This window comes from Zalophus californianus, chromosome 9 (assembly GCF_009762305.2).
Source record: "Zalophus californianus isolate mZalCal1 chromosome 9, mZalCal1.pri.v2, whole genome shotgun sequence".
NCBI classification, from domain to species: Eukaryota; Metazoa; Chordata; class Mammalia; order Carnivora; family Otariidae; genus Zalophus; species Zalophus californianus.
In genome coordinates, this window is record NC_045603.1 from 67,000,915 (window position 1) to 67,025,964 (window position 25,050).

The 25,050-nt window shown below is 39.6% G+C and overlaps 1 protein-coding gene across 4 annotated transcripts in view; it reads left to right on the plus strand.

The window, feature by feature from the left end:
- The window catches only part of SLC38A1 (solute carrier family 38 member 1), a 67,951-nt gene extending 61,554 nt beyond the window's left edge, over positions 1–6,397 (plus strand). For all 4 annotated transcript variants that reach the window (XM_027592852.2, XM_027592851.2, XM_027592849.2 and 1 more), the window contains one exon: positions 395–6,397. In XM_027592852.2, the coding sequence (XP_027448653.1) occupies positions 395–496 (102 nt within the window). In that variant the 3' untranslated portion in view covers positions 497–6,397. The remainder of the gene's footprint in view (positions 1–394) is intronic.
- Positions 6,398–25,050: the final 18,653 nt, after the last annotated feature.

Genomic DNA, 25,050 nt, shown 5'->3' on the forward strand with positions numbered 1-25,050 from the left:
GTTTGCCTGCCACTGATAACCTTGGTTGGTTGGTAAAAAGTAACAAAACAGCCTCTATGTTTTCAAAGGCCTTTTTTTTTAGTTGTAATCTTAATTTGAAAGAAACTGTAAGGATACCCAGTGAGTTATAGAATGGATTTGTTCTGAGATGACCGTGAAGTCAAAGAACAAAATATGGAGGATGGCCCTGCATAGCTAGTTCTTGTTTTCCCATCCTTGGAGAATCAGATCCTTACAATCTTGGAATGATTCTCACTGTTCAGCAATGGTTGTAACAAACTCCAAATACAAGGGGACACAAAAAGAGAGGGAAAAGCATTTCTATTTTTTTCCCAGGTGTATGTGGGAGATGTTGGCTTCCCTGAAAATAACCCATGCCTTTATTTTGCTCCAGGCCGCCCTTTTCTTGGTCCTGGGGGTGTTGTTCTCCCTGGTCAGCATTCCCTTGGTCATCTACGACTGGGCCTGCTCATCAAGTAGTGACAAAGGCCACTGAGACCAGCTGAGGACAGGAAACGTTCCGGCCCGCAGCTCGGTCACATCACCACACATCAGCAATCTCTCATCACTTCTTTCGCAAGTTTACAGAAGCAAAACAGAAATTCACAGGATACTTAAAATGGAATAACACTTTGGTAGCAAAACAGAAACCTGTTTCTATAATGGTTCCTGTCCCCCTAAGAGTTGGGATCAATTTAAGGATTGTGGATTTTTTTTTTTTTTAAGTTTCATGCAATTGTATTTCTCAGTACTCTTCACAGTCGGTTATTTTTCACAGTCCTAACTCTATTTTTTGTGACTTCATGGTCCCTTAGAACTTTGAAAACATAATCATCGATCATGTTTATTTATTATGCGTCCAAGGTTCTGAAATAATTTTCCTGCCGATGTTACGCTCATGCCACTGATACCTTTTTAGAAGAGAAAAGAATCTCGAATTGTATATAGTTATTTTGCTTTACAGAAAAAGAAAATGGTTTCATAAATATTTTGCCTACTTTGGTTAACATAGCACACAGGGATAATCATGAGAGAATGACGGGGTGTGTGCCCTTGCAGGATCAGAGCCTACCCAACATTTGAGGTGGCCCTGATCAACCTGGCAGCCAGGCTCTGGTGGCCCAATGGCCTCACTGGTACTACATCCTGTTTTAGTCAGAGACCTTCTCCAATGAGTGTTCTTTGCTGGAAAGGGGGTGAGAATGATTTCTTAACCTTGGTAAACATCTTAAACTACACATTTGGGTTATCTAGCAAATGAAGTTTTGTTTCCCTCTTGGTCAGTTGTGTCAAAGTTACTCTAATCTGAGTCACCTTCCACTGTGGGAGACCCATGACACCTTTGTAATAAATTGAGAAGCACGAGTATTACAAAAAGAGCATACAAAATGCCTAAGAAAATATTCCTGTGATGCAAATAGCCTTCAACCCTACATCTGTAGTGTTGAAGGGAGAAAAAACACTTTCTTAAATTATAAACCCAGCAGCTTTTACTCATGTCCACCAGCTTTTTGCACAGGGAATAATGTGTATCTAACCAAGGATGATCTAGGATAAGTAATTCCTGTTTTATATTGGGTACTTTAGGGGGTCTTTAAAAGACTTGTTTTATATCTATAAATTTAGGTTATTACAAATACAAGATTTTTGTACCTTAAATAAGCCTCATTCCTATTTCTTCTCCATTAACAATCCATTCAGAGTCTTGAAAAAAAAAAAAAAGGAAAGGAAAAGAACCCTCAGAGATAGCCTTTGAGAAGAACTTGTGACAGAATCAGTGTACCTTCCTTCCCTCAGATGGGGACTTTGGTGCCTGAGCTGTTGTCTCCTCTTCTTGTCCCTAACCAAAGTGTGGGCCATTACCCTGCCCAACATGACCCACACAAGAGGACAGAGTTGCCTCACACCCCTACTCTAGCCCCACTATCTCCTAAAGGGGGTGGAAGGAAATTACACAGAGACTGAAAAAGAAGAGCGTTGGGGACAAGGCATAGCTTGGAAAGTTGGGGGACAATAAGGAAACCCAAAACCGAATCCTCCTGAAGCTGAACCATCACCTGTGATTGGACTGTCTCTATCACACAGTAAGAAATGTTTGTGCTCTGTGAGCTGGTCTCTTGAAATAGGACTTGTGTTTTATTTATATTCCAGTTGAATTTCTCAAACACATAGTTCACCAAGCACAGATTTCTTATCCAGAGATAAGTAGAATCTAATCGCAGACTCTTGGCAGGATTTCCAAGCACTTAGCTCTGGGTTCTGTTCCTCCCTCACTCAAATCCCCAAAGGCCTTTGCTCACCATTCACTGGGAGTAACAGGGAACTGTCCCCTCCCCCTTTACAGACTAATGTCCCATAGAAAAGGCAGGCATCGAAGCACCTTGTTGTGATCCTCTTGGGGGAGAAGGAAAGGTTATTTCCTGCATTTCTTGGTAGGATCATCATAGCTTTTAATGTACTGCTCCAGAATTATATCCTCGTTAGGTCAGAGTTCAGGTAATTAGATATGAATACCTACCCATACGTGAATACCTAACCTAGTAAAGTCCATAGCCACCTCTGTCCTTTTCAGCAATGTCTTCCACATTGGATGAACAGGGAGAGAAACTGAGCAAAACAAGTCTGTTGGCCCTGGGAACCTTGTCTAGGGCACCGAGTAATGAAATAGCCAGGTAGTGGACTGACCCTCCATTAAAAAAAAATACCTAGTTGAGTTTGCAAGTGATATTATGCTACTTTCTATTTTCCTCATTAATTTATAACAATTCATTCTACACTTTACACAAAGTCAACTTAGAAAATTATCATTAACTCTTGGGATGGGTAGTGATATTTTTGGATCTCTGGATTTTATGTGTCAGTACAGGGAATTTTTATTATTTAAAATATTTATTTAGAGGAGGCACATTGTTGTTGATGTCTGTGATACTGCAGGTTTTTAAAAATCTTCTTTGTATGTTTATCTAAGTTTATTTTTGACTGAATATAATAGACCCTACTGTAATTTGTCAAATACCACGGATTAAATACATCCTTTGTGTGGGATTAGCTGTAAAGTGTACTGCAATAATTCTTCTTGTTCAGAATAGTGAACTGGTAGCCAAAAATACATGTATCACAGATGTTAGGTAGAATTTAAACAGCAGTCAAGTGCTATAGAAGTTTTTCTGCTAAATTAGTAGACTAAAGAATATTATACCTAAGCCATTGGGAGCAGCACGTTTTCCTTTGGTAGATAGAACCTTAACACTAGTGAACAGTGCCAGTTTCATACTTTGGATTTAGAACTGTTCTCTAGTTATTATAACACAATATACTGTAAATCCCTAATTTACCTAATGTTACTTATTGGGAGTGGAGTAGTAAAGGGTGTAAAGGAAAGAAATCTAGTCTCGTTAAATACAGGCTATCCCCAATTTATAAGCAGATCATGTTGCAAAACCCTGTTAGGTGGTTGTTTGCAACCTGGAATGTATTTTCCTCTAAAAACCAGGTTATACATGGTGTTTAGGCCCCCAGAGCAGCTAGAAAAGATGATGAGACCCATCATTTAGCAGAATAGGATAGTATAACACGATGGCTAAAAAGCCTTAACCACCAAAAATAATATTGTTTCTAAGGAGTATTTGTTCACAGTTGCCAAGAGTACATCACTCCTGTTAATGGAATCTGGACTGCCCACGCCAGCCACACGCCACCTTCCAGATGGTGGGGGTAGGGTCACCACCAGTTAGTGGAGACCAGCGGGGCCTGAAGCAGGGTCTCCAGCAAAGGAGGGGAAGAAAAAGTCCAGGGCCACCGAAGAACCTTGTGGTAGGAGGAGGGGAAGGACGATGAGGGGGCCTCTTGTGAACCCGCCAGTGGCATTCCTCAGCTGGTATCCCTTCTTTTGCCTGGAGGTCTCAGGCTTGGCCTGACCTTTCTGTTTATAGGACCTGTTGCTCCTATAGGTTGTCTCTTCCCCTGCCCATTACAGAACAGGATGTTGCTGCATAACTTCTCCCGTGTGCCAGTCCTTGAAGTCAGCACACAGCACTTTTAATGGGTTTCATGCTAGTGAACCATGGTTTAACTGCCTAGTAATCAGATCGGTGTAAAAAAGCTTTCTCCTGACTTTCCTTCTTTCTATTTGCAGACCCTGTTGAGAAAGGCACCCAGGGGGGATGGTCATGGGGCTGGGGGTGGACAAGGGACTGTGGTAAGGTTCCTGTGTTTGAGAGGACACATCAGAAAGTCCCCCACAGCTGACTTCCTTCTGGAGTTGGACTCAAGCCTCTAAGCCAGTGGTTCTCACAGTGTGGTCCCCAGACCAGCAGCAGCATCACCCAAGGACATGTTGGAATGCAGGGTTTGGATCCCCACCCAGAACTAATGAAATCAGAAATGCTCAGAGTGGAAGCCCTCAGCAGTCTGGGTTTGAACAAGCCCTCCGCCTGATCTTGATGCATGTTAAGTGTGAGAACCATTCCAGGTCAATTTGTCTCTCATTTCTTTCTCCCCATTAGTCCTACCTCAGAGTATGGTGCCTAGGAAATGCTGGTGCTGGTGTGCAGTCGACAAGGCTGCCTGCCCTCGGGTCTGCCTGGGCTGAGGTGCACTAAGATGACATTTTTTGAAGCTGTGAAGAAATGAAAGTGAAGTGTTTTTGTTTTTGCGGAGAAGGAAAAGAAAGCACCCTTTGTAAAGGCAGCCTTAGGTGAAATACTGAATTCATGTCAGGAGTAAGCTCTCCACTGTGTTCGTGCACATTGTGTAATGATTGAGCCTGTCCTCCTTTTAAAGTGAATTCTCTAGAAAGGTCTGTACTGCATAAAGCATCTACAAACTGCTCAGAAAAGGATGTAGAGCTTGGCTCCATTTCAGTAGATCACAATGCAGGACGGCACATTTATTGGGGTGGGGAAAGAGGTTGAGGGCATGATCAGATACTTGATCTTACGGCTCAGAGCAAAAGCCACGAGTTTCCCTCAGTTTATCAATGTAAATGGCTTGAGGCTTAGAAAAGGGCAGAAGCTTTAAGAATAGAATTCCTCCATTCCACTTCACTATCAACTTGTAGCCACTCTCAAAACACAGAAGATACAGACTGTATCTAGTGCTAATAAATGGTTTTCCTGAGAGATGGCAGATCTGAGAATCCTTTAGCAACAGAACATACTTCCTCTAAAATATACACAGTGAATTATTTGTGATGACATAGGGCTTTCAGGTACAAATTGGGAATGGGGTGGCTAACAACTGAAAAATATCACTAAATCTAAAAGGGAAAGTTCTTGAAAATTGTAAAATTCACAAGGCTAGGTCATTTTCCTTTAGGGTGTTCTCAGAGGAAGGGCTGTGAACTGGGCCCATCTGTCTACAGGCTTGAATTTGTGTTTTTAAAAGGAAGAATCTATGCAGCTGAGGTTTATTGTAGGAAATACTTCATTTGTATGTAAATATGTTGTAAATAAATAGGAGGCTGTATATTTTTGCAGTTGTTGACCCACACTGAAATAAAAGTCTGCATACCAAGAATCTAGTATTTGCATATCAAGAATAAATGTTGTCATAGATATTAGTGGTTTTGTTTGGGAATTAGAAAAATTTACATTCTCACCCAGGTAACATCGTTCTCAGTGTAAACTTGGAATCTAAAACTCTTACCTAATTGTTTAGAAAGCAAAATGTCGGAGAAATAGTTGCATTGATTTCTTATACTGGTATTAAGATGAATTATTTAAGAGATAATCCTCTGAACTACAAATAAGGACTATTTAGACCCAAATTATTGTCATATAGAAATAGATATACCCAAAATGGCAAACTGTTTCTTCCTAATGCTCTTTTGCTGTTAACACTGATACCACTACACAGTATTTATTAAAACAGAAGTTGGGGAGAATTTTTCTTTTCAAAATTAAATTGAACTGCTGCATTTCCCAAATTTTGGGATCTTTGAAAGGGGGGAAAAACCTGAACATTAACTATGAGCACAAATTTGAAGGACAAAAAAAGGACCGTTATCTTATTTATCAGCTTTTGAAAGTCTTGCATGTTTGCCTTTCATTTTCAGTGTTGACACCAACATAGACTGTCTTAAGTCATTTTTTTCCCAAAACACTTGAATCTTGACCATTGGTACGTAATCCACTCTCCAGAGTCCAGTTGTATTTTGGACTTCATATAAGTCCAGTATGTGTAGCACACCACTGTTTTATTAATGTAAAAACTTGTAAATGACTTTCAGATGGGTGATAGAAGTGAGTCACAAGTCACAAAACTTTGCTATTCATGGTTAATCAAATAGTTTATTTCCCCCCCAGGATGTGGTGTAAATAAAGAAATATAAGAAATTCTGTTCTATAATTGCTCTGTTAACATAGTTTTTAAACATTAAAAATGTGAACTAAAAGTATTTTTGAGTTTTACCTTCGTTCTTTTGGGATGCAATACTAAAATGGGGGGGGCGTTTGATTGTTGGAGACAGATTTGCACACATTTGTCAGTGTTCTAGAACATTACATGTTCATGAAAGCTCATATTTACATACCCAAACTTAAAAAAAAATACTTCTGATAGAAATATATCCGATCTGAAACAGATTACATTTTTCTCCATTCTTTGTAATCAGAGTAGGCTGAACATAATATTTTCTTTTTAAACTCGGGTTCATCTTTATGGATATCACTTTCTGTACTATGTTGTAATAGGGACTCTAGTCTTCCTCTACTCATATTGTAGCCACCTGTAACACAGAAAATTCTGTCAACACTTCCATTTCTCTGGAACTTCTAAGGGGAAAGCTTCTACAGCTTGACCTTTTCTCTATCCATCCCTGGCTCCTCCCGCATGTTTTATAGAACAGCGACATGGCCAGAGTCTGATATCCAGATTCCTTTTGTAGACGGGGTTAGTACAGAAACAACCTGGGCATAGTATGACCAGGTATGAGGCCCTTCTTGACTCTCCCCGAGCTGCCTGGATGATAGCCCATTCTGCAGAGCACAGGTGCACATGTGGATCTCAAGTTGGAAATTTGGGGCACAGGAGTCCAAGTTGTGTATTCCAACTTAGCTTCATTGGCAATAAAGCTGATATTTTTATCCATATGCATCTCTTTGTCTAATCCTTTGTTGATCAAAACTCCAGAGGCAAAGAGTGTAATTATTACTTTCAAACTCAAGCAGTTGTCAAAATGCAAACATCCAAAAGGCCATTGAGCATATGAGCAGGTTTTGTTCTAAATCAAAAGGTTCAATCCTCCAGTGCTTTTGAAAATTCTGATTTCTTCTACTATCATTCCATGAATGTCTGCCAGTACGATTCTATTCTGCCCTATTTTACATGTAATTGTCTGGGTAAGGGTTATTCTCTATTTCCCCTATGGAATAAACTACGAGTTTACTAACTTTGCAACTCAGACCTGTTTGCTTACCTTCTAGGCTCATAATTGTGTTCTGTCTGGTTAGGATAGTTTGAAAGGGGTTGATGAGGCCCAAATAACTGGGCCAATTTTTTGTATACCAATGTTTTATCTTTAATTAGTTTACATTTTATTTTTTTTTAAGATTTTATTTATTTGAGAGAGAGAGTGAGAGAGAGAGAGCACATGAGAGGGGGGAGGGTCAGGGAGAAGCGGGCTCCCTGATGCGGGACTCGATCCTGGGACTCCGGGATCATGACCCGAGCCAAAGGCAGTTGCTTTTAACCAACTGAGCCACCCAGGCGCCCAATTAGTTTACATTTTAGACTAATCCAAATTGGCAGGACAATCTGTTCTTCCTCTGTGGGCTCAGTGCAACATCAAAATAACCTGTCAGATTATTAAAATGTATTATAAAGCTGTAGCACCTACAACAGATTTTTACTGATGTGGAAATAAATAATCATAATAGAGAACACGTAAATGGCCCAAATAACACCAGAATGGGGGCCTTTAAATTAATAGGGAAAGTAAGGGCTATTCAATAAATTATGAAAAGATGATTAGCTTTTTGACAAAATAAAGTTGGGTCCTTGGTTCACCTCTTATATCTAAAGAGAGCTCAAATACACAACATGTGGATAAATATGTTTTTTCACAAGTGTAAATCCATGACTCTCATAAAGCTATCATATGTCAAAAATTTTATTTAGCTCATTATTAATGAGGGAACAAGTAAGATGTTTTAAAAAATGGCTCAAAGGATAATTCAAAGAACAGACACATATATAAGCAATTAGGAGAGCTGAAATGAATTTGCTTATAGACAAAAAACTGGCCTTATCCACAGGGGGAAATCAGTTGCATCTCCACCAGCAGAATTCTTTTACTTCTCCGGGCAGTAATCATTTCTACATTGGTTTTCCATAATTCACAGGACTATAACATAACTCAAGGCCCCACCCCCCACCCAAAAAGGCAAAATGTGTATAGAACCAGATAACCCAGAAGAGATATCTGGTATTCCATCAAAGTATTCCCAGTAGCCTTTTTTGCCCCTTTCAAAGTCTTTCCAATTTCCCTAACAACTTCCCTTTTTGTGACCATAAAAATCTCAAAAGTTATTCTTGATCATAAAAAAAAAAAGGACTGGATTCATTAGGTTTGCCTGATTCTTTTCATAGGTGCAACGAGTGCTAATTAATCATATAGGGTTCCTTGGGTTTGCTTTTAAAATTGAGAGCCATGTAGTATTGAACAGCTACTGGAACCACAGAATTATACTTTTAAATGTCTCTATTATTTTCTAGCTCAAGGCTGGGGAAGGAACCCCAAGAAACTACCATATTTTGCTTGCACTATCTATAAATTTGGGTGAATTCCTCTCTACTTGAGTTCTGTCCCCTAACCCCTACCCCGTTCTTACCACCTTTAGGGATGGTACTAAGGCCAACTTCCTGGGATGGTTTTGTAGGCATTGTTTCCATAAGTAAAATCAACCTTTGTTCCTTAGAGTTGACATAACTGATTAAATGAGCATCATTCTCAAATATGACATTCCAAGAAAGGCCACAGATACACGATCAATTTTTTCCAATTATATGCTGGTAGAAAGGAAAAGATTCTTGTTGAACCTATGCAAATAAGCATATTGCTGTGAAAAAGTAAGGGAACTCAGAGCTTTTTAATTTGGGGATGGTAGGAAGTTCTATGAGAGGCAGAAAAAGAAGTTTAATTTCACTTTACAAAAGCAGAGTCTACCGGATTGTTGTAGATTAAAGGTCACTTAAGAAGAAGAATGGCCTCCTTATATATCCAGAAAATAGAGCATTAAGACAGCCTCAACACTACCACCGTTAAATTTCCCTCATCAGCTCGTTTTATCCCGTGAAATTCTGTTCTGTGGCATCTTGGGTTAGCATTCTGCTTTCATAAAGTTGTCTGCTTCTGGAATAGAGTCCTGGACATCCACCTCCTTGCACAGGTACAGCCTGAATGTTGTCAAAGCTGTGTCAACTCAAGCTTGTACCCAAGCGTCTATTCTTTGAAGTGTCAATAGTTGAACGTACTTGGCACAGTCCAACTCCATGAGATTCTAGGCAGTTTGTCTTTGCTAAAGAATCAGATTTTGGCCTGCAGTTTGTTGCAGAGCCTCAGGCAAGTTTCAGGAAGCAGAAACCTATTTGATAATGAGATTGGAAGACTGTGGCTAACATACTGTAGAAATTAATGGATATCCATTCTATCATTGGTGTCCTTCCACGTCACCTTGGAAAGCCGTGTAGTGTACCACTGAAAGATCATCCAGTCATCTTTTTGGCCCACTTCAAAGTCTTTCACAATTTTCCTGGCATTACCTATCTATATCTCATATATATAATATCTTGGGAGAAGGGAAGGCCTTTCTTGGTACAAAACACAAGAGCCACAAAGGAAGTAACTGACTAATAAATATTTTAAAACTCTCTATGTATGGGGCTCCTAGTGGCCCAGTTGGTTAATGTCCAATTCTTGGTTTCGGCCCAGGTCGTGATCTCAGGCTCATGAGATCGAGCCCCAAGTCAGGCTCATGCTCAGCACGGAGTCTGCTTCAGATTCTCCCTCTCCCTCTGCCCCCCCCCCGGTCATGCTCTCTCTCTCTCTCTGTCTCTCTCTCTCAAAATAAATAAATCTTTAAAACTCTCTATGGCTCATAAAAGTGCCAAAATGCAAAAAAAAAAAAAAAAAATCCAAAAATCCAAATGAGAGATAAGAAACATTTGCCACACATATGTTGTAACTGGTATAATCTGACTCTCAAATCTGAGTTCACAATTATTCAAAATATTCCCTCGGTCAAATTACCAGGATGCCCAACCTCTCTTTCTTGATATTCCCACCTTCAAATAGTCCGAGAACCCTTGAGGCATTTGATTCCAGACGTGCCTGCTTCCAAATTCCGGGCAAAAGAGAACTAACTGGTGAATTTAATCCATTCACATCAGGCCTCTTTCCCACTGCTGTGCAGCTTCTGTTGCTGCCACACGGGGTCACTGTTGAACACCAGCTCTGCACAATTTCTTAATGTGCGTCTACTGTGGCAATAATGCCCTCACAGGTCAACAGCACTATGAGGGCTGAAGTGAGGAAGGATGACCTTAATCCATGCAGTGCTATGGTAGTTGTCACCTTGAGAGCCCAAGCAGTGCATAGCGCCTCAGTTCGCCAGAAGTTTATTCCCAGCTCATGCCCACCAGGCAGTCTGGCTCAGAAGGGGCTCCAATACACTATTTCAGAGCCAACCCTGTCCCTTTCCCCATCCATGGGCATTTAAACCTGATATTGATCTCAAGTCTTGACTCTAGATGTCCCTCATGGTGAGTTTCACTCTGGGACTCTTAGGACTGTTTCCTGTCCCTTCTGAGATCATCTCAATCTACAAGAGAGGTTCGAAAACAAAACTCAAAAGGGAAGGAATTGGGTAGAAGACATAATCCTATCTTCCCAGGAGGCATCCTGGTGACTCTGCAAATCTGCCTGACCTTTTCAATAGTTACTGTTTTAACATACCAAGGGATGTTTGGCTTTGGACAGTCATAGATAAACCACAAAAATGTTCCAGTTACATTTTTCCTTAGGGGTGATACCTGCCAGTTTGACTCCTATTTAGAACTTAAGAGGGGCCATTCAATTGACTTTTCCTTTTTTAACAGTGACTAAACAGTCTTCAAAAAGAAGCACCTAGAAGCTTCTTAAAGTTCTGCCTACACAGTCCTTGACATAGAGCTAATCTCCTTAATAAATCAAGTTTTAAAAATCACTAAGAAAAAAATATAAAAAGCCCAACAGAAAAATGGGCTACACAAATATAAAAAGCAAACAGAAAAAGAAATAAACCTTGAAAAGATATTCATTCTAACAATCTAAGTCGTAGGTAAATAAATGAAAATTAGAACATCTGTGTATACCTTTTAAAATTATTCCTTTCATATTGGTACAAATCAAAACAGTTGCTATTATAGTTTAGGTAAGGATGTAAGAAACATCCATTTTCATATGCGACTGATGGTAGTGTAAACTGTATGACTTTTTTTGGAGAGAAATTTGGCAATGTCTGTTAATATTATAAATGCTCTTAACTTTGGCCCCATCAATTCTATGTTTGTGAGTTTTTGTAACTCACAAGAACAATATGCTGTCAAATTCTCAGAATCTCTTTATCTCACTTTGTACTCAGGTCTCTCTTTTTCTACTGTTTCTGTTGTCCTTTATGCTTCTTCATCTCTTCTCTTTTCTCAATAAGCTCTTGAACAGCCCGTATGTTAACACTCCCCCCAACTAAACCCAGCCCCCAGTCCTATTTTCTATCTTCAGGCTCCCAGGTGGCCTAGCTCCATATCACAGATAGAAACTAGAGACATTTCTTGGTCTTATGCATCAGAAAATTTCCATTGGTAGATCCCTGTTCAACCACAGCTTGGCTCTTCATAGCTAGTTTCAAAATGGTGGTGGGTAGGTTTTATGTATTTTATGAATCTGGGACAGCTTTAAAACATCATTACGCAGAGTCCTTCTTCAGACCAATTAAATTATAATCTCTAGTGGTACAGCCAGAGATGTTTAAAAAAATTATCCAAAATTTAGAAATAAGACAGAGAGGACATAATATTGGACCAGGATGTTATTTACCAATCCCACCCATGTATTATTTAATCATCTAGAGGAATGTACTTTTGTTTGATGTGTTGTTTATTATTGACTAAAGGCCCAGATTTTGTAATAAACCTATATATGTTGTAAAATTATATATTGTAATATTTAAATGTGACATGTAACTACATATTTACATATGTGATTTATAATATGTAATAACATAATTATATATACAATATTTATATGTAAATATTACATTATAAAATGGAAACTTTGCATGTTAAATATTAATGTCTCAATTTTTGTCTGTTAGAGATGCAAATGATTTCTGTCTAGGTGAAATATAACCTCCAAAAATTTGTATTTACTTTAGCATTCTTATTCTATCATTCCTTTTAAAATACCTATAAATAATCAGTTCCTCAAAATGTCCTTTATTTTATTTATTTTTGTTAGAGATTTTATTTATTTATTTGAGAGAGAGAGAACCAGGGGAGGGGAGGGAAGATGGGGGGGGGAGGAGGGGTGGAGAGAGGGAGAAGCAGACTCCCCGCTGAGCAGGGAGCCCAACGTGGGGCTTGATCCCAGGACCACAGGATCATGATCTGAGCCGAAGGCAGATGCTTAACTGACTGAGCCACCCGGGTGGCCCTATTTATTCATTTTTTAAGTAGCTCCACACCCAGCGTGGAGCCCAGTATGGGATTTGAACTCAAACCCTGGAATCACGACCTGAGCTGAGATCAAGAGTCGGACGCTTAACTGAGCCACCCAGGTGCCCCTCAAAATGCCTTTTAAATTTGTTTGAACATTTTACTTCAGATTGGTTATGTGTTATCTTTGGCTTATTATTTTTATTAAGGAAACTATCGAAAGGATGTGAAATTCTTATCTTTGTTGTGATATTTTATGTTGCCATATTCACTGTCCCCCTAGCATAGATTATTTTATATCTTTGATTCTCAGCCTTTTATTCATAATATGAATACTCTGAAGACAGAATAAATTTTTTATACATTCTTTGTGGGCACAATATATCTTTTATGCAGACAAATACTGCAATTCCAATTTTTAAACATATGTAGCCAAATGAAGCATGTCTGAGAGCAGGATAGGTTCCTGACCACTAGTGAGTGCCTTTTTCCTGAATCGGGCAACTGGCAACTAAGTCTGCATGAACTGTTCAGCACTTGGGAGTTGGACATCAGAGAAAGTATTATGTACTGTCTATACTTTTTTTTTGTTTAAGATTTTTTATTTATTCATTTGCGAGAGAGAGAGAGAGAGCACAAGCAGGGGGAAGAGGAAGAGGGAGAGAGAGCAGCAGACTCCCCACTGAGCAGGGAGCCCGACATGGGACTGGATGCCAGGACCTGGAGATCGTGACATGAGTCAAAGGCAGCCACCTAACCATCTGAGCCACCCAGGTGCCCCCTGTCTATACCTTTTGAAAAGATAGCTCTTCTAAGTACTGAAGAAGTTGTCTTTTATGCCTGAGAAAGCATGTTGCTTTCATTTTTCAAACATCCAAGTTGATCTTTGAGCTAAAGGTTTATTGTCCTGTGGAAGCATAATGGCTTGGAAAGCATGAATGAAAGAGTGAGATACATTTTTCAAAGTTTTCAAAGACCGCTTTAGTAGTCAAATGACGTCCTTATCCTGGATCTTTTCTCTTAGAGATTTTCAGTGGAGTCCACTCTGTGATTTGTCTGCCTGAGGATTTAGCATTTCTTCCCTTCCCACAGCACTTGACCAATAACTGACGTAAGGTGTCATTGATGTTAAGCTGTGCCATAAAGAGCGCAGCAAACTTGCCGGAACGGGGCCAACACGGAGGTGTGCCTACTATCTGCAGAACTCCCCTGTGCCATGGAGCCAGTTTCCGTTCAGACTTTCTCGACACTACATGCTTCCTTGCGTGGTTCCTTCTCTTCCCAGCCCCACTCTCCGACCTCTTGTAGGTTCATCTTAGGAACACTCCCTAATAAATCACTTTTATACAAATCAGTCTTAAGATTTGCTTCTGGGGAACCCAACCTAAGACACTAAGTTTGCCTGGGCCCACAATGTGTAGAATATATTTGAAATGATCATGTCATTCTGAGCTTTCTTGACCAATCAAAATCCTGGAGGTTTTATTCATTTTGTTTTGTTTTGGTCTGGTTTGTTTTTTGGGGGAAGAGGTCAGGCCTTAGGTAAGTCCTATGAACCATCTTCCGTTTGCTGAAAATCAAACAAACAAACAATACTCCTTCTGGAATAAAATGTCCTTATCACTTTTCCAAGGTTCTTTCTCTGAATGGGATAGGCACCAAGCAAACCACATGGACAGCACATTCTGTCAGCAGGGTCCATTCAAACAAGGATGGGATTTCCAACCCTTTCTGGAATCCCACTCAGTTGCCCTCTCAGACTTCCCTGAAAACATTCCCAGGCCATTTGAAAATTCTCTTTTCCGATAATGCTCTCAGGAGACACTCACTGCAGTGTCTATGTGTCCTGTGTGGAGTGATTGGCAAATACTGCACTACCTTCAAATTTGAAATGACCAACTAATAGTCATCATTGGTTAGTAAGACATATCATGTCATTGTCTGTTCAACATCCTCCAGTGGTTTCCCATAGCACTCGTAGAAAAAGCTAGATCCTTTATTTACATGGTCTTGCCATGATCTCTTCCTCCTGACCACCCCTACCCCACACTGACCTTCTAGTTCCCTGGACATACCACGCATACTCCGATCTCAGAGCCTTTGCACTTGCTCTTCCTTCTGCTGTCACACTCTTCCCACAGTTACCCACGTGGCAGTTACCTCAGTGCCTTCAGTTCTCTTCCCAAATGTCACCTTATCCCTAAGATCTCTGACCGTTCCACAAAAATTAGCAACTCACCTACCCATAACACTCATACCTCACTTCCTATATCCCTTATCTTGTTTTATTTTGTTGCTAGAACCCTTATTACCATCTGAAATGCTTTAGTTAGCTTGTTTGTCTCTTTCTAGCTAGACTGTAACTCTACGAGAGCAGGATTTATGTCTATTCTCTTGAACAGGATAGGTAGGTGTTCAATAAATATTTGTTGAATGAGTGAATGAATAAAGAGTTTACACTGAGTCACCTTCCCTCTGTAAGTGGGATAATTAGATGCAGGATTCAGCATCATGCTCCCTGATGTGTTTTTCTTCCCCCTTTTAATTTTCTTTTTAAGTTTTTATTTTAATTCCAGTTAACGGATAGTGTTGTATTAGTTTCAAGGGTACAATATAGTAATTAAAACCCTTTTTTATTTTTTAAATTTAATTTTAAAACATTTTTCTTAATAGGTGTTTTGGGGTGGGGGGATGGGTTAGCCTGGTGATGGGTATTGAGGAGGGCACGTTCTGCATGGAGCACTGGGTGTTATGAACAAACAATGAATCATGGAACACTGCACCAAAAACTAATGATGTAATATATGGTGATTAACATAACAATAAAAAATAAAAAAAAAATAGGTGTTTTAAAAATTATCCTCTCCTTGCAACAAGTCAAACATTACAGAGATGTAGTAAGAAATGGTTAATTAATCTCTGTTTGTTTTTGGAACATCCAAAATGTAACTTTCAGCATGATGGTTACGCACATAGATTCTAAAATCAGACTGTCTGGATTCAAATTTATTGGATCTGCAAGCTCAGATATGTTACCTCAATATCTTGATGCCTGATTTTGCTTTTGTAAAATGGAAGTAATAACAGAACCTTTCTACAGAATTGCTGTGAGGGTTAAATGACTTCATTAAAACATGAACAAAAACTCAGTAGTATATATTGTACTGTAAACACTAAGCAAATTATCTAATTTTTTTCCCACTTAACAATAGATCTTGGATTTCCTTCCAACACAGTACCCACAGATTAAACTTATTCTGGTATGGATAATAATAAATCTGGTATGGATAAGCCAGGATATATATTTTTTCAATCTTTTTCCATGATAGACATACAGATTTTTATGGTATATAGGCTATAATAAATATTCGTGACTATAGGACCTTATAAATTTCTCTAGAATAAACATCCCCAAAGTGAGACTGCTGGACCAAAAGATCTGTGTTACTTAATTTTAATAGAAATTACCAAATTACTTTCCAAACTACCAGTGATAATCCACACACCCACAAATAATACATATCTGCCCTTTTTCTGCATCCTCACCAGAAATGGAAGTTGTGACACTTTTAAAGTTTTTGATGACAAAAAAATGGGATCTTGTTTTTAATTTTATTTTAAATTTCTAAACTATTAATGAAATTGATCATTTCTCTCATATATTTATTGCCATTTTCATTTTCTTTCTTATGAAATGCCTATTCACATTCTTTATCCATTGTTCAATAAGATTGTTTATCTTTTGCTTATTAATTTATGTAAGAGGGACAGAGAAATGCTTTGTTTACTACATATGTTGTAAAATGTTAATTTTTCCCAGTCTGTTTGTGTTTAGACTTTGTGATGCATCCTTTTATTTTCTGCTTTCATATAGTCAAATAAAGCTATCTTTACTTTATGGGTTTTGGCTTTCCTGTATTTATAGTCTTTATAAAGAAATTCTCTCTTAGTGCCAGGTAATAAAAATATCATCTTAATTTCATGTAACATGTTTATTATTTTATTTTTAACATCCAAGATTTTCAATACATCTGTAGGATACTTGTGTATGGGAGAGGGGACTAGAACTTTTCTCATGAATCACCATTTGTCCTTGTTTTACTAAGTTCCTATATTTTGATCTGTTTCTGGACTTTCTTTTCTAGTCTTCCTATCAATATTTGCAGTCCTGTGCTAACACTGTCTGAATTAGAGTCTTTTTTCATTTTCATTTTTTGGTTTTCAAAATGTTTTCAATTTATTTAATGTTCTTTTTTTCTTGTTTTTCAGCTTTATTGTGCTATAATTGACAAGACTGTAAGATATTTTTTAAAAGATTTATTAATTTATTTTAGAGAGAGAGAGAGAGAGTGCATGGGGGGAGGGAGAAAGAGTCCAAAGCCCGGCTCAGTGCAGGGCTCAGTCCCACAACCTGAAGATCATGACCTGACCTGAAACCAAGATTTGGGCACTTAACTGACTGAGACACCCGGGCACCCCAAGATTGTAAGATATTTAAAGTGTACAACATGATGATTTGATTTAATTTTATTTTAAACTTCTAAACTATTAATGAAATTGATCATTTCTTTCATATATTTATTGCCATTTTCATTTTCTTTCTTATGAAATGCCTATTCACATTCTTTATCCATTGTTCAATAAGATTGTTTATCTTTTGCTTATTAATTTATATAAGAGGGACAAAGGAATGCTTTGTTTACTACATAACATATGTTGTAAAATGTTAAGAGCATTTGGGCTATACATTGTGAAAGGAGTCCTTCTATCTAGTTAATTAACACATCCATCACCTCACATATGTATCTTTTTTTGTGCGAGAACATTTAATTTCTACTCTCTCAGCAAATTTTATTTATTTATTTATTTTTATTTATTTATTTGAGAGAGAGAGAGAATGAGAGAGAGCACGAGAGGGAAGAGGGTCAGAGGGAGAAGCAGACTCCCCGCCGAGCAGGGAGCCCGACGCGGGACTCGATCCCGGGACTCCAGGATCATGACCTGAGGCGAAGGCAGTCGCCCAACTGACTGAGCCACCCAGGCGCCCTCTCTCAGCAAATTTTAATTACACAAGACGGTGTTAACTACAGTCACAGTTGTTTCATATAGTGTCTTAATAATTGGTGAGGCATGCCCCTCTCAATCCTTCTAAAAAATTATTGGTCACGTTTAGATATTTAACCTTCTATCCTCACTCTAAAATATTTTGCCCAGGTTTTTTTTTTAAGCTTATTGGGATTCAAGTTGGAATTCCAATACACGAATCTCATTTATTTGGAAAGAACAGACATTTTTCTTATAGTGAGTCTTCTTCCCATCCAGAACAAAAATGTCCCTCAAGTTATGTGAATCTTATTTTATATCGTTCAGAGAGATTTTCCAGTCTGTTTCATATAGGTCATATACCTTCCTTTTAAAATTTATTCCTAAGAATTTTATAGTTTTTGTCACTACTAAAACCGAATCTTTTTCTCCATCTTTATTTAAAGATTTTATTTATTTATTTGAGAGAGAGAGATCAGAGCAAAAGAGAGAGCACAAGCAGAGGAGGGGGAAAGGCTGAGGGAGAGGGAGAAACAGGCTCCCCACTGAGCAGGGAGCCCGATGTGGGGCTCCATCCCAGGACCCTGGGATCATGACCTGAGCCGAGGGCAGACACTTAACTGACTGAGCCACCCAGGTGCCCCTCTCCATCTTTATTTCTGATTATTAGCAGACTCTAGATTCTCTGTTTTATTATGTCAGGTAGAAGCAGCATCTCATTCCTAGCATTGTCAAAGTATCGCTGACATTCTTTTTTCTTTCAACATTTATCATTGCTCTAGCTCTAAAAATTTATAGTGCATTTGGAAAGCTATTTCTGTTTTATATCATGCACTTTATATATAACTCATATGATTTTCCTTTACCAGAAAGGTTTAACATAGGGCTTAGTTTTTAGCTATGAACCAAAAGGTATGCTATGTGAACCAAATCTTTTGAGAAGGAACTCTAAGTATGGAGGATTTGAAGTTGGACCTACAATCCCTCTGGAGAAGATTGTTATGTGTCTAGTACCTGCCACTTCTGTGTCCATTTATAAATCCTCCCTTCAGTAGTATTTCGTAACTTAGCCCTCTGACTCAAGGTAAAATGGCCTCATAGGAATATGAACAGGTAGGGAGGTTAAGAGATTCTGCATGAGGACAGGCTCTTAAGGGAATCTACCCAGCTGCCAAACTGACTCTGAAGGTTTGGGGAGGTGAGGGAGACCCAGAGGGACGGTCATATAGTTTCAGTCATGACTAGCCATCTGTCAAAGCTACAGAGTCCAAGAAGAAAGTGGCCAGGTTCCTCCTAGTGGTGAAACTCTACAACAGGAACTCAGAAGTGATTCCCAGGTCAGGACAAACACAGGCATTGGCCAGGAAACTTCACCAAAGACGAGAGAGACACAGTCAACTGTCCTGGACTTCAGAGCAATTCTCCACTTCTACAAGGGACCAGAGTACTAAACAAAGTACTGGTTGGAACTTAGGAACCAGGACTTAGGCAAAAACCAGTGCCACCAGCTGAGGCAGCAAGCAGGCAGAGCAACAGACGGACCCAACTATCATATCTGATAACACTAAGCAGTGGTCTGGGAGTAGCTCTTGAACCCAGTGGCAGCCAGTATAGCACCAGATCCCAGGTCTGACCTCTTCGTTCCTTGACTGCCCCACTCTCAATGACTTGGTCTTTCACCCTATCCCAGCCACTCACTCACATCATAATACCTAGATCTTGTCATTGTCAATCCCTGAAACTCCTCCATAATCTCAATTTTGACCTTTTTGACCACCTCCGACCTTTACCTCCTATCCTCACTCCTTCTCTACTCTGCTCTGTCTGCTAGGAGTTGCCCTTTACAGATGGTTCCCTAAGACTCCCTTACCCTTTAGCTACCAGTTAGGTTCAACCAATGAGAGGTGCAGGCAGGGAAGGGAAGAAGAAAAAGGAGTAAGGGTATTAATCCCCTGCTCCCTCCATATCAGGCTGCAGTTCAGCAGTGGCTGGGTTTCTCTAGGGCCACAGCCTTGGACTGACAGGTCCTTCTCCTGTAGTTGCACCTCTCATGGAGTTCTGACAACTACTCATCTCCTGCCCTTTCACCCCGGGCATGATAATGGCTACCTCTTGGTGCCAACCTTGAGGTGCTGCAAGGGTGCTTGCAGGTTCCCTTGACATTGCCTATACTTTTGAAAATTGTCCCTCCTTTAAATTTTCTTCAATTAATTACTCTTGAGAGTGCCTTCCCTATTCTTCCTGTGTTAAATCCAATTCTCAGCCTATTCTGTGTCTGCACCTGTGTAGCTAAATATGACTGGGGAAAAATCACAAACTCGAGACAAGTTGCACTTTAAATTTATAAACAGAAACCACAACTGTGCCTCTAATGCCTACGGGCAACCATAGCATACATATCAAGATCGCTCATTCTCCCACTCTCTCAGATAACCTTTTCACACCTCCTCCTCTTTCCTTAAGCTCCCAAAACCTCATCTTCATCTTCATTTTTAAAAAAGATTTTATTTATTTATTTGACAGAGAGAGAGAGCACAAGATGGGGGAGCGGTAGGCAGAGAGAGAGGGAGAAACAGACTCACCACTGAGCAGGGAGCCCAATGTGGGACTTGATTCCAGGACCCTGGGATCACGACCTGAGCCGAAGGCAGTCGCTTAACCAACTGAACCAACTGGGCGCCCACATCTTCATTTTTAATAGATGATTTTTATTTCCTACTTCACTGAGGAAATGGAAGTATCAGAAGAGAACTTCCCCAGACTCACACCACCTCATGTACTCTCCAATGGCATCGTCTTCCACATGCTCAGCTTTCCTGCCTGTGATCTTAAATGAACTACCTGAACTCTCTACAAAGCCAGTCCTGTACATGTGGACTCTGATGCCTTTCATCTAATCAAGGACATTGCTCTAGCAATTTTACTTTGTCCCTCCCACACTTCCAATCTTTTTCTATCAGAGCATTCTTCTTAGTCATAAAGGCATATTTATATTTTTCCCATTTAAAAACAACAGTGATAAAAACATCTCTCTTCATCCCTTATTAGCTCCTGTCCCATTTCTTTTCCTTTCCGTCTGTAGCAGGATTCCTAGAAAGAGTGGTGTATATTTACTGTCTCCACTTACTTTCCTTTTACTCCTCTTGAACCCTCTCCAATCGGGTTTACCCCATGACTCCAATGAAATTGCTTTTGGTAGAGTCACCAATGACCTTCATGTGGTAAATTACAATGGTCAAACCTCAGACTTTCACCTGTCAGCAGCTTATGATGCCCTCCTTCTTCTTTAATATTCTCCCAGCACACCACATTCTCTTGTTTTTTATCCTACCTCTCGGGTTGCTTCCTCTCAGTTTCTATTGCTGTTTGCTTCTCTTAGTTCATCCTCTTGATATTTGAGTTCCCCACCTCTTACACTGTTGGTGGGAATGCAAGCTGGTGCAACCACTCTGGAAAACAGTATGGAAGTTCCTCAAACAGTTGAAAAGAGAGCTACCATATGATCCAGCAATTGCACTACTGGGTGTTTACCCCAAAGATACAAATGTAGGGATCCGAAGGGGTGCATGCACCCCAAATTTATAGCAGCAATGTCCACAATAGCCAAACTGTGGAAAGAGCCAAGATGTCCATTGACAGATGAATGGATAAAGAAGAGGTGGTATATATACACAATGGAATATTATGCAGCCATCAAAAGGAATGAGATCTTGCCATTTGCAACGACGTGGATGGAACTGGAAGGTGTTATGCTGAGTGAAATAAGTCAATCAGAGAAAGACATGTATCATATGACCTCACTGATATGAGGAATTCTTAATCTCAGGAAACAAACTGAGGGTTGCTGGAGTGGTGGGGGGTGGGAGGGAGGGGGTGGCTGGGTGATAGACATTGGGGAGGGTATATGCTATGGTGAGCGCTGTGAATTGTGCAAGACTGTTGAATCACAGATCTGTACCTCTGAAACAATATGTTAAAAAAAAAAAGAAGAAGAAGATAGCAGGCGGGGAAGAATGAAGGGGAGTAAGTCGGAGGGGGACACGAACCATGAGAGACGATGGACTCTGAGAAACAAACTGAGGGTTCTAGAGGGGAGGGGGTGGGGGGATGGGTTAGCCTGGTGATGGGTATTAAAGAGGGCACGTTCTGCGTGGAGACTGGGTGTTATGCACAAACAATGAATCATGGAACACTACATCCCAAACTAATGATGTAATGTATGGTGATTAACATAACAATAAAAAATTTAAAAAAATATTTGAGTTCCCCAGATCATAGAACCTGAACCTCTTCTTTATCTATATCTTGATAACTTAACTCAGTTCCATGTCTTTAAATAAAATCTATGTGCTGATGATTCCCATATTTACCTTGCTTTCGAACTCCAAGCTCAAGAACCCAAGTGCCTACTCAATGTCTCCACTTGGTTATCTGACATTTTCAAGACAAAGCTCTTGATTTCTCCCTAGTCCCTAAACTTGCTCCATGTCAGCCCTCCCCCATCCGCAGCCTTCCCTTCCTCAGCTGAAGTCAACTCCAATCTTCTAGCAGCTTGCAGAAAAAAAGTTGAAGTTTTTTTTGACTTTCCCTAGCATTACTTCTTGTTTTGTCTCCCTCTGTTAGCCTCTTGTTCAATCTGTTCCAACAACACTGGCTTCCTGACTATGCTTTGAGCATGCAAGGCACATCCCTGCCATAGGGTCTTTGCCCTAGCTTATCCCCCCGGCTAGAATGCTTTCCCCACGAATATCCTCTAACTTCTTCCCATCTTTTAATCATCTTTGCACAATTCTCATTTTCTTAATAAGGCTTACCCTGACTGCTCCATGTAATACCATGACACATAAATACACAGACACACACACACACACACACACACACACACACACGTATGTGCATGCACCCTGATCTACTTTTTCATTTTTTCATAGGATTTATCGCCTTTAATTATGTTGTTTGTTGCCTCTCTCCTATACTGGAATATAAGCTCTATAAGGTCAGGGATTTTTCTGTCGGGTCCATTAATGTATCCCAAATGTTTAGAACAATGCCTGGCACATAGTAGTCACTCAAATATTGAGTAGGCACTCACATGTTGTTGAATGAATGGGAGACAATTTAAATACTAAATCCTGCTGGTTTAGCGTAGGAATCTAAATCTGGGATCAGGAACTGGGCCAGGTCAGGGCTTATAAAGGAAGTCTATCTCGATGGATCTGGACAGGAGAGTTTAGTCAATGCAGAGGCAGGTGGAGGGAAAGAAAAAAAAGTCCAGAAGCTCCCCCCAACCTTGGAGCAGTGTAAGTCTTAGCTGAGAGGTCCCTTGTCAGTGCTGGTTGGGGTTTGGAGAGTTCTACGTGGCCCAGATGTGAAGAAAATAAGAGAGGTCAAAGGTTTACTCAATGTAAAGAAAGTCTTTGCTAATGATTAAATAAGCATCTCAGAATATATGTACAGAAAATATTAATGAGTCTAGAAATTGTGCGTGTGTGTGCACACACATGTGTGTTTCTGTTGCTCCCACCTTTTCCTGGATGTCATTTATCTGATCCAAAGGAAATGAAACTATATGCAAGCTCCAGACCAAAGTCGGGTTCTCTGTTCAAGCTTCTCTACCTGGAGTTTCCACTCCTGAGGAAATGCTATATTAGCATCTACAGACATTAATCTCTTCTCAGATGGCTGCAATATCCTTCAAAGTATGATCTGTGGGTTACCTGAACCATAATAGTTGGATGCCTCTTAAAAATGTAAATTCCCCAGTCCTTCCCAAACCTATTAAATCATGTGGTAGGGCCAGGAATGTGCACCCTCAATAAGCTCCCTAAACAATTTTGATTCATACTAAAGTTTGAGACCCACTGCTATAAATGAAGGGAATTATTTTGCCCTAGATTGATGTGTCTATACTGTTGTTGTTGTTTTTTTTAACTCTGTGTCCCATCCTTTTTGTTTCACTTTTAAAAACACAAAAAGAAGCCTTTATTCTGAAAATAACCCATGTTTGGGATTAGTTGGGAAGTTACAGATGAAATTGACTTGATTCAATAATTTCTGCGACCCATTTTATTCTGCTCCACTTATTGTTAGGTAAAGGACAAGATGCACCAATCCATATACTAACCAGGCATATAAATTGCTTTTTTCTTCTGGTTGGACCTGTGGTGAAGTTTTAAATTGCCTTGCTCCCAACTCCACACTAATAATTCCTTCAAATTTATGGATGGCCTCTTGGAGAAAGTGGCCATCAAATGTAAGAACACCGAAGAAACAAGCTAAAATACGACTCCAAATATCAGTTAACTCAAGACCAAATTATGCTAGGCAAACTATCGTCTGTACATCATCCATTATTTAGAGCAATGCATTCACGAACTGCTGTCCCTGGTTATACTTCCCTTACAAACCAACCCATTGACTAAGCGGCACACAGATACAAGGTCATATCTAAGAAAGGTCCTCCAAAAGTTACTGCTCAATTTTATTTTAGCAAATAATTGGATCATCTTAAAATCTTCCAGGATATTTCTTTTTTTTTTAAGATTTTATTTATTTATTCATGAGAGACAGAAAGAGAGAAAGAGAGGCAGAGGGAGAAGCAGGCTCCCAAGGAGCAGGGAGCCCGATGCGGACTCGATCCCAGGACCCTGGGATCATGACCTGAGCCGAAGACAGACGCTTAACCATCTGAGCCACACAGGCGTCCCTTCTAGGATATTTCTTAAAGAGAAGTTCAATAGAAGAAATTTAGGTAATAAAATTCCTATCACTCCAGCTTTTCTCTAAAATAAAACAAGTCAGCTTTCAGCAAAGGGGGCTTCAAAGGAAGCTCTTTTTGCCCAGTTCATCTCTTATCCTTGAGGCTTAAGAGAATTTATAGCAGACACTGGGATAATTCCAAACAGACTCATTTTGGTGTTATCTCACTCTCTAAATATTACCCCAACTACTTCTGGCAATCAAGCAGAATTCCAAAACCCTTTCAGGGAATAGGAAACTTTCAATATACCCTGTGTCTTCAGAGCCTGGTTGCTTTGAGAAAGAAGAGTTCTGTTTATCACCAACTTAGACGGGTATGCTGAAATGTTTGTCATTTTGGAATTCCTATTTATTCAGTATTATTTTTTATTTATTTCTTAAAGTAGGCTCTACACCCAACGTAGGGCTTGAACTCACAACCCCCAAGATCAAGAGTCACATGCTTTACCAACTGAGCCAGCCAGGCACCCCTATTCTGTATTAATTTTTAGTTTTGAGTTCTATAAATATGGCTACTTTTCCAATTTTCCTGTCTTTGGAGGAGGTAGTCGAATACCT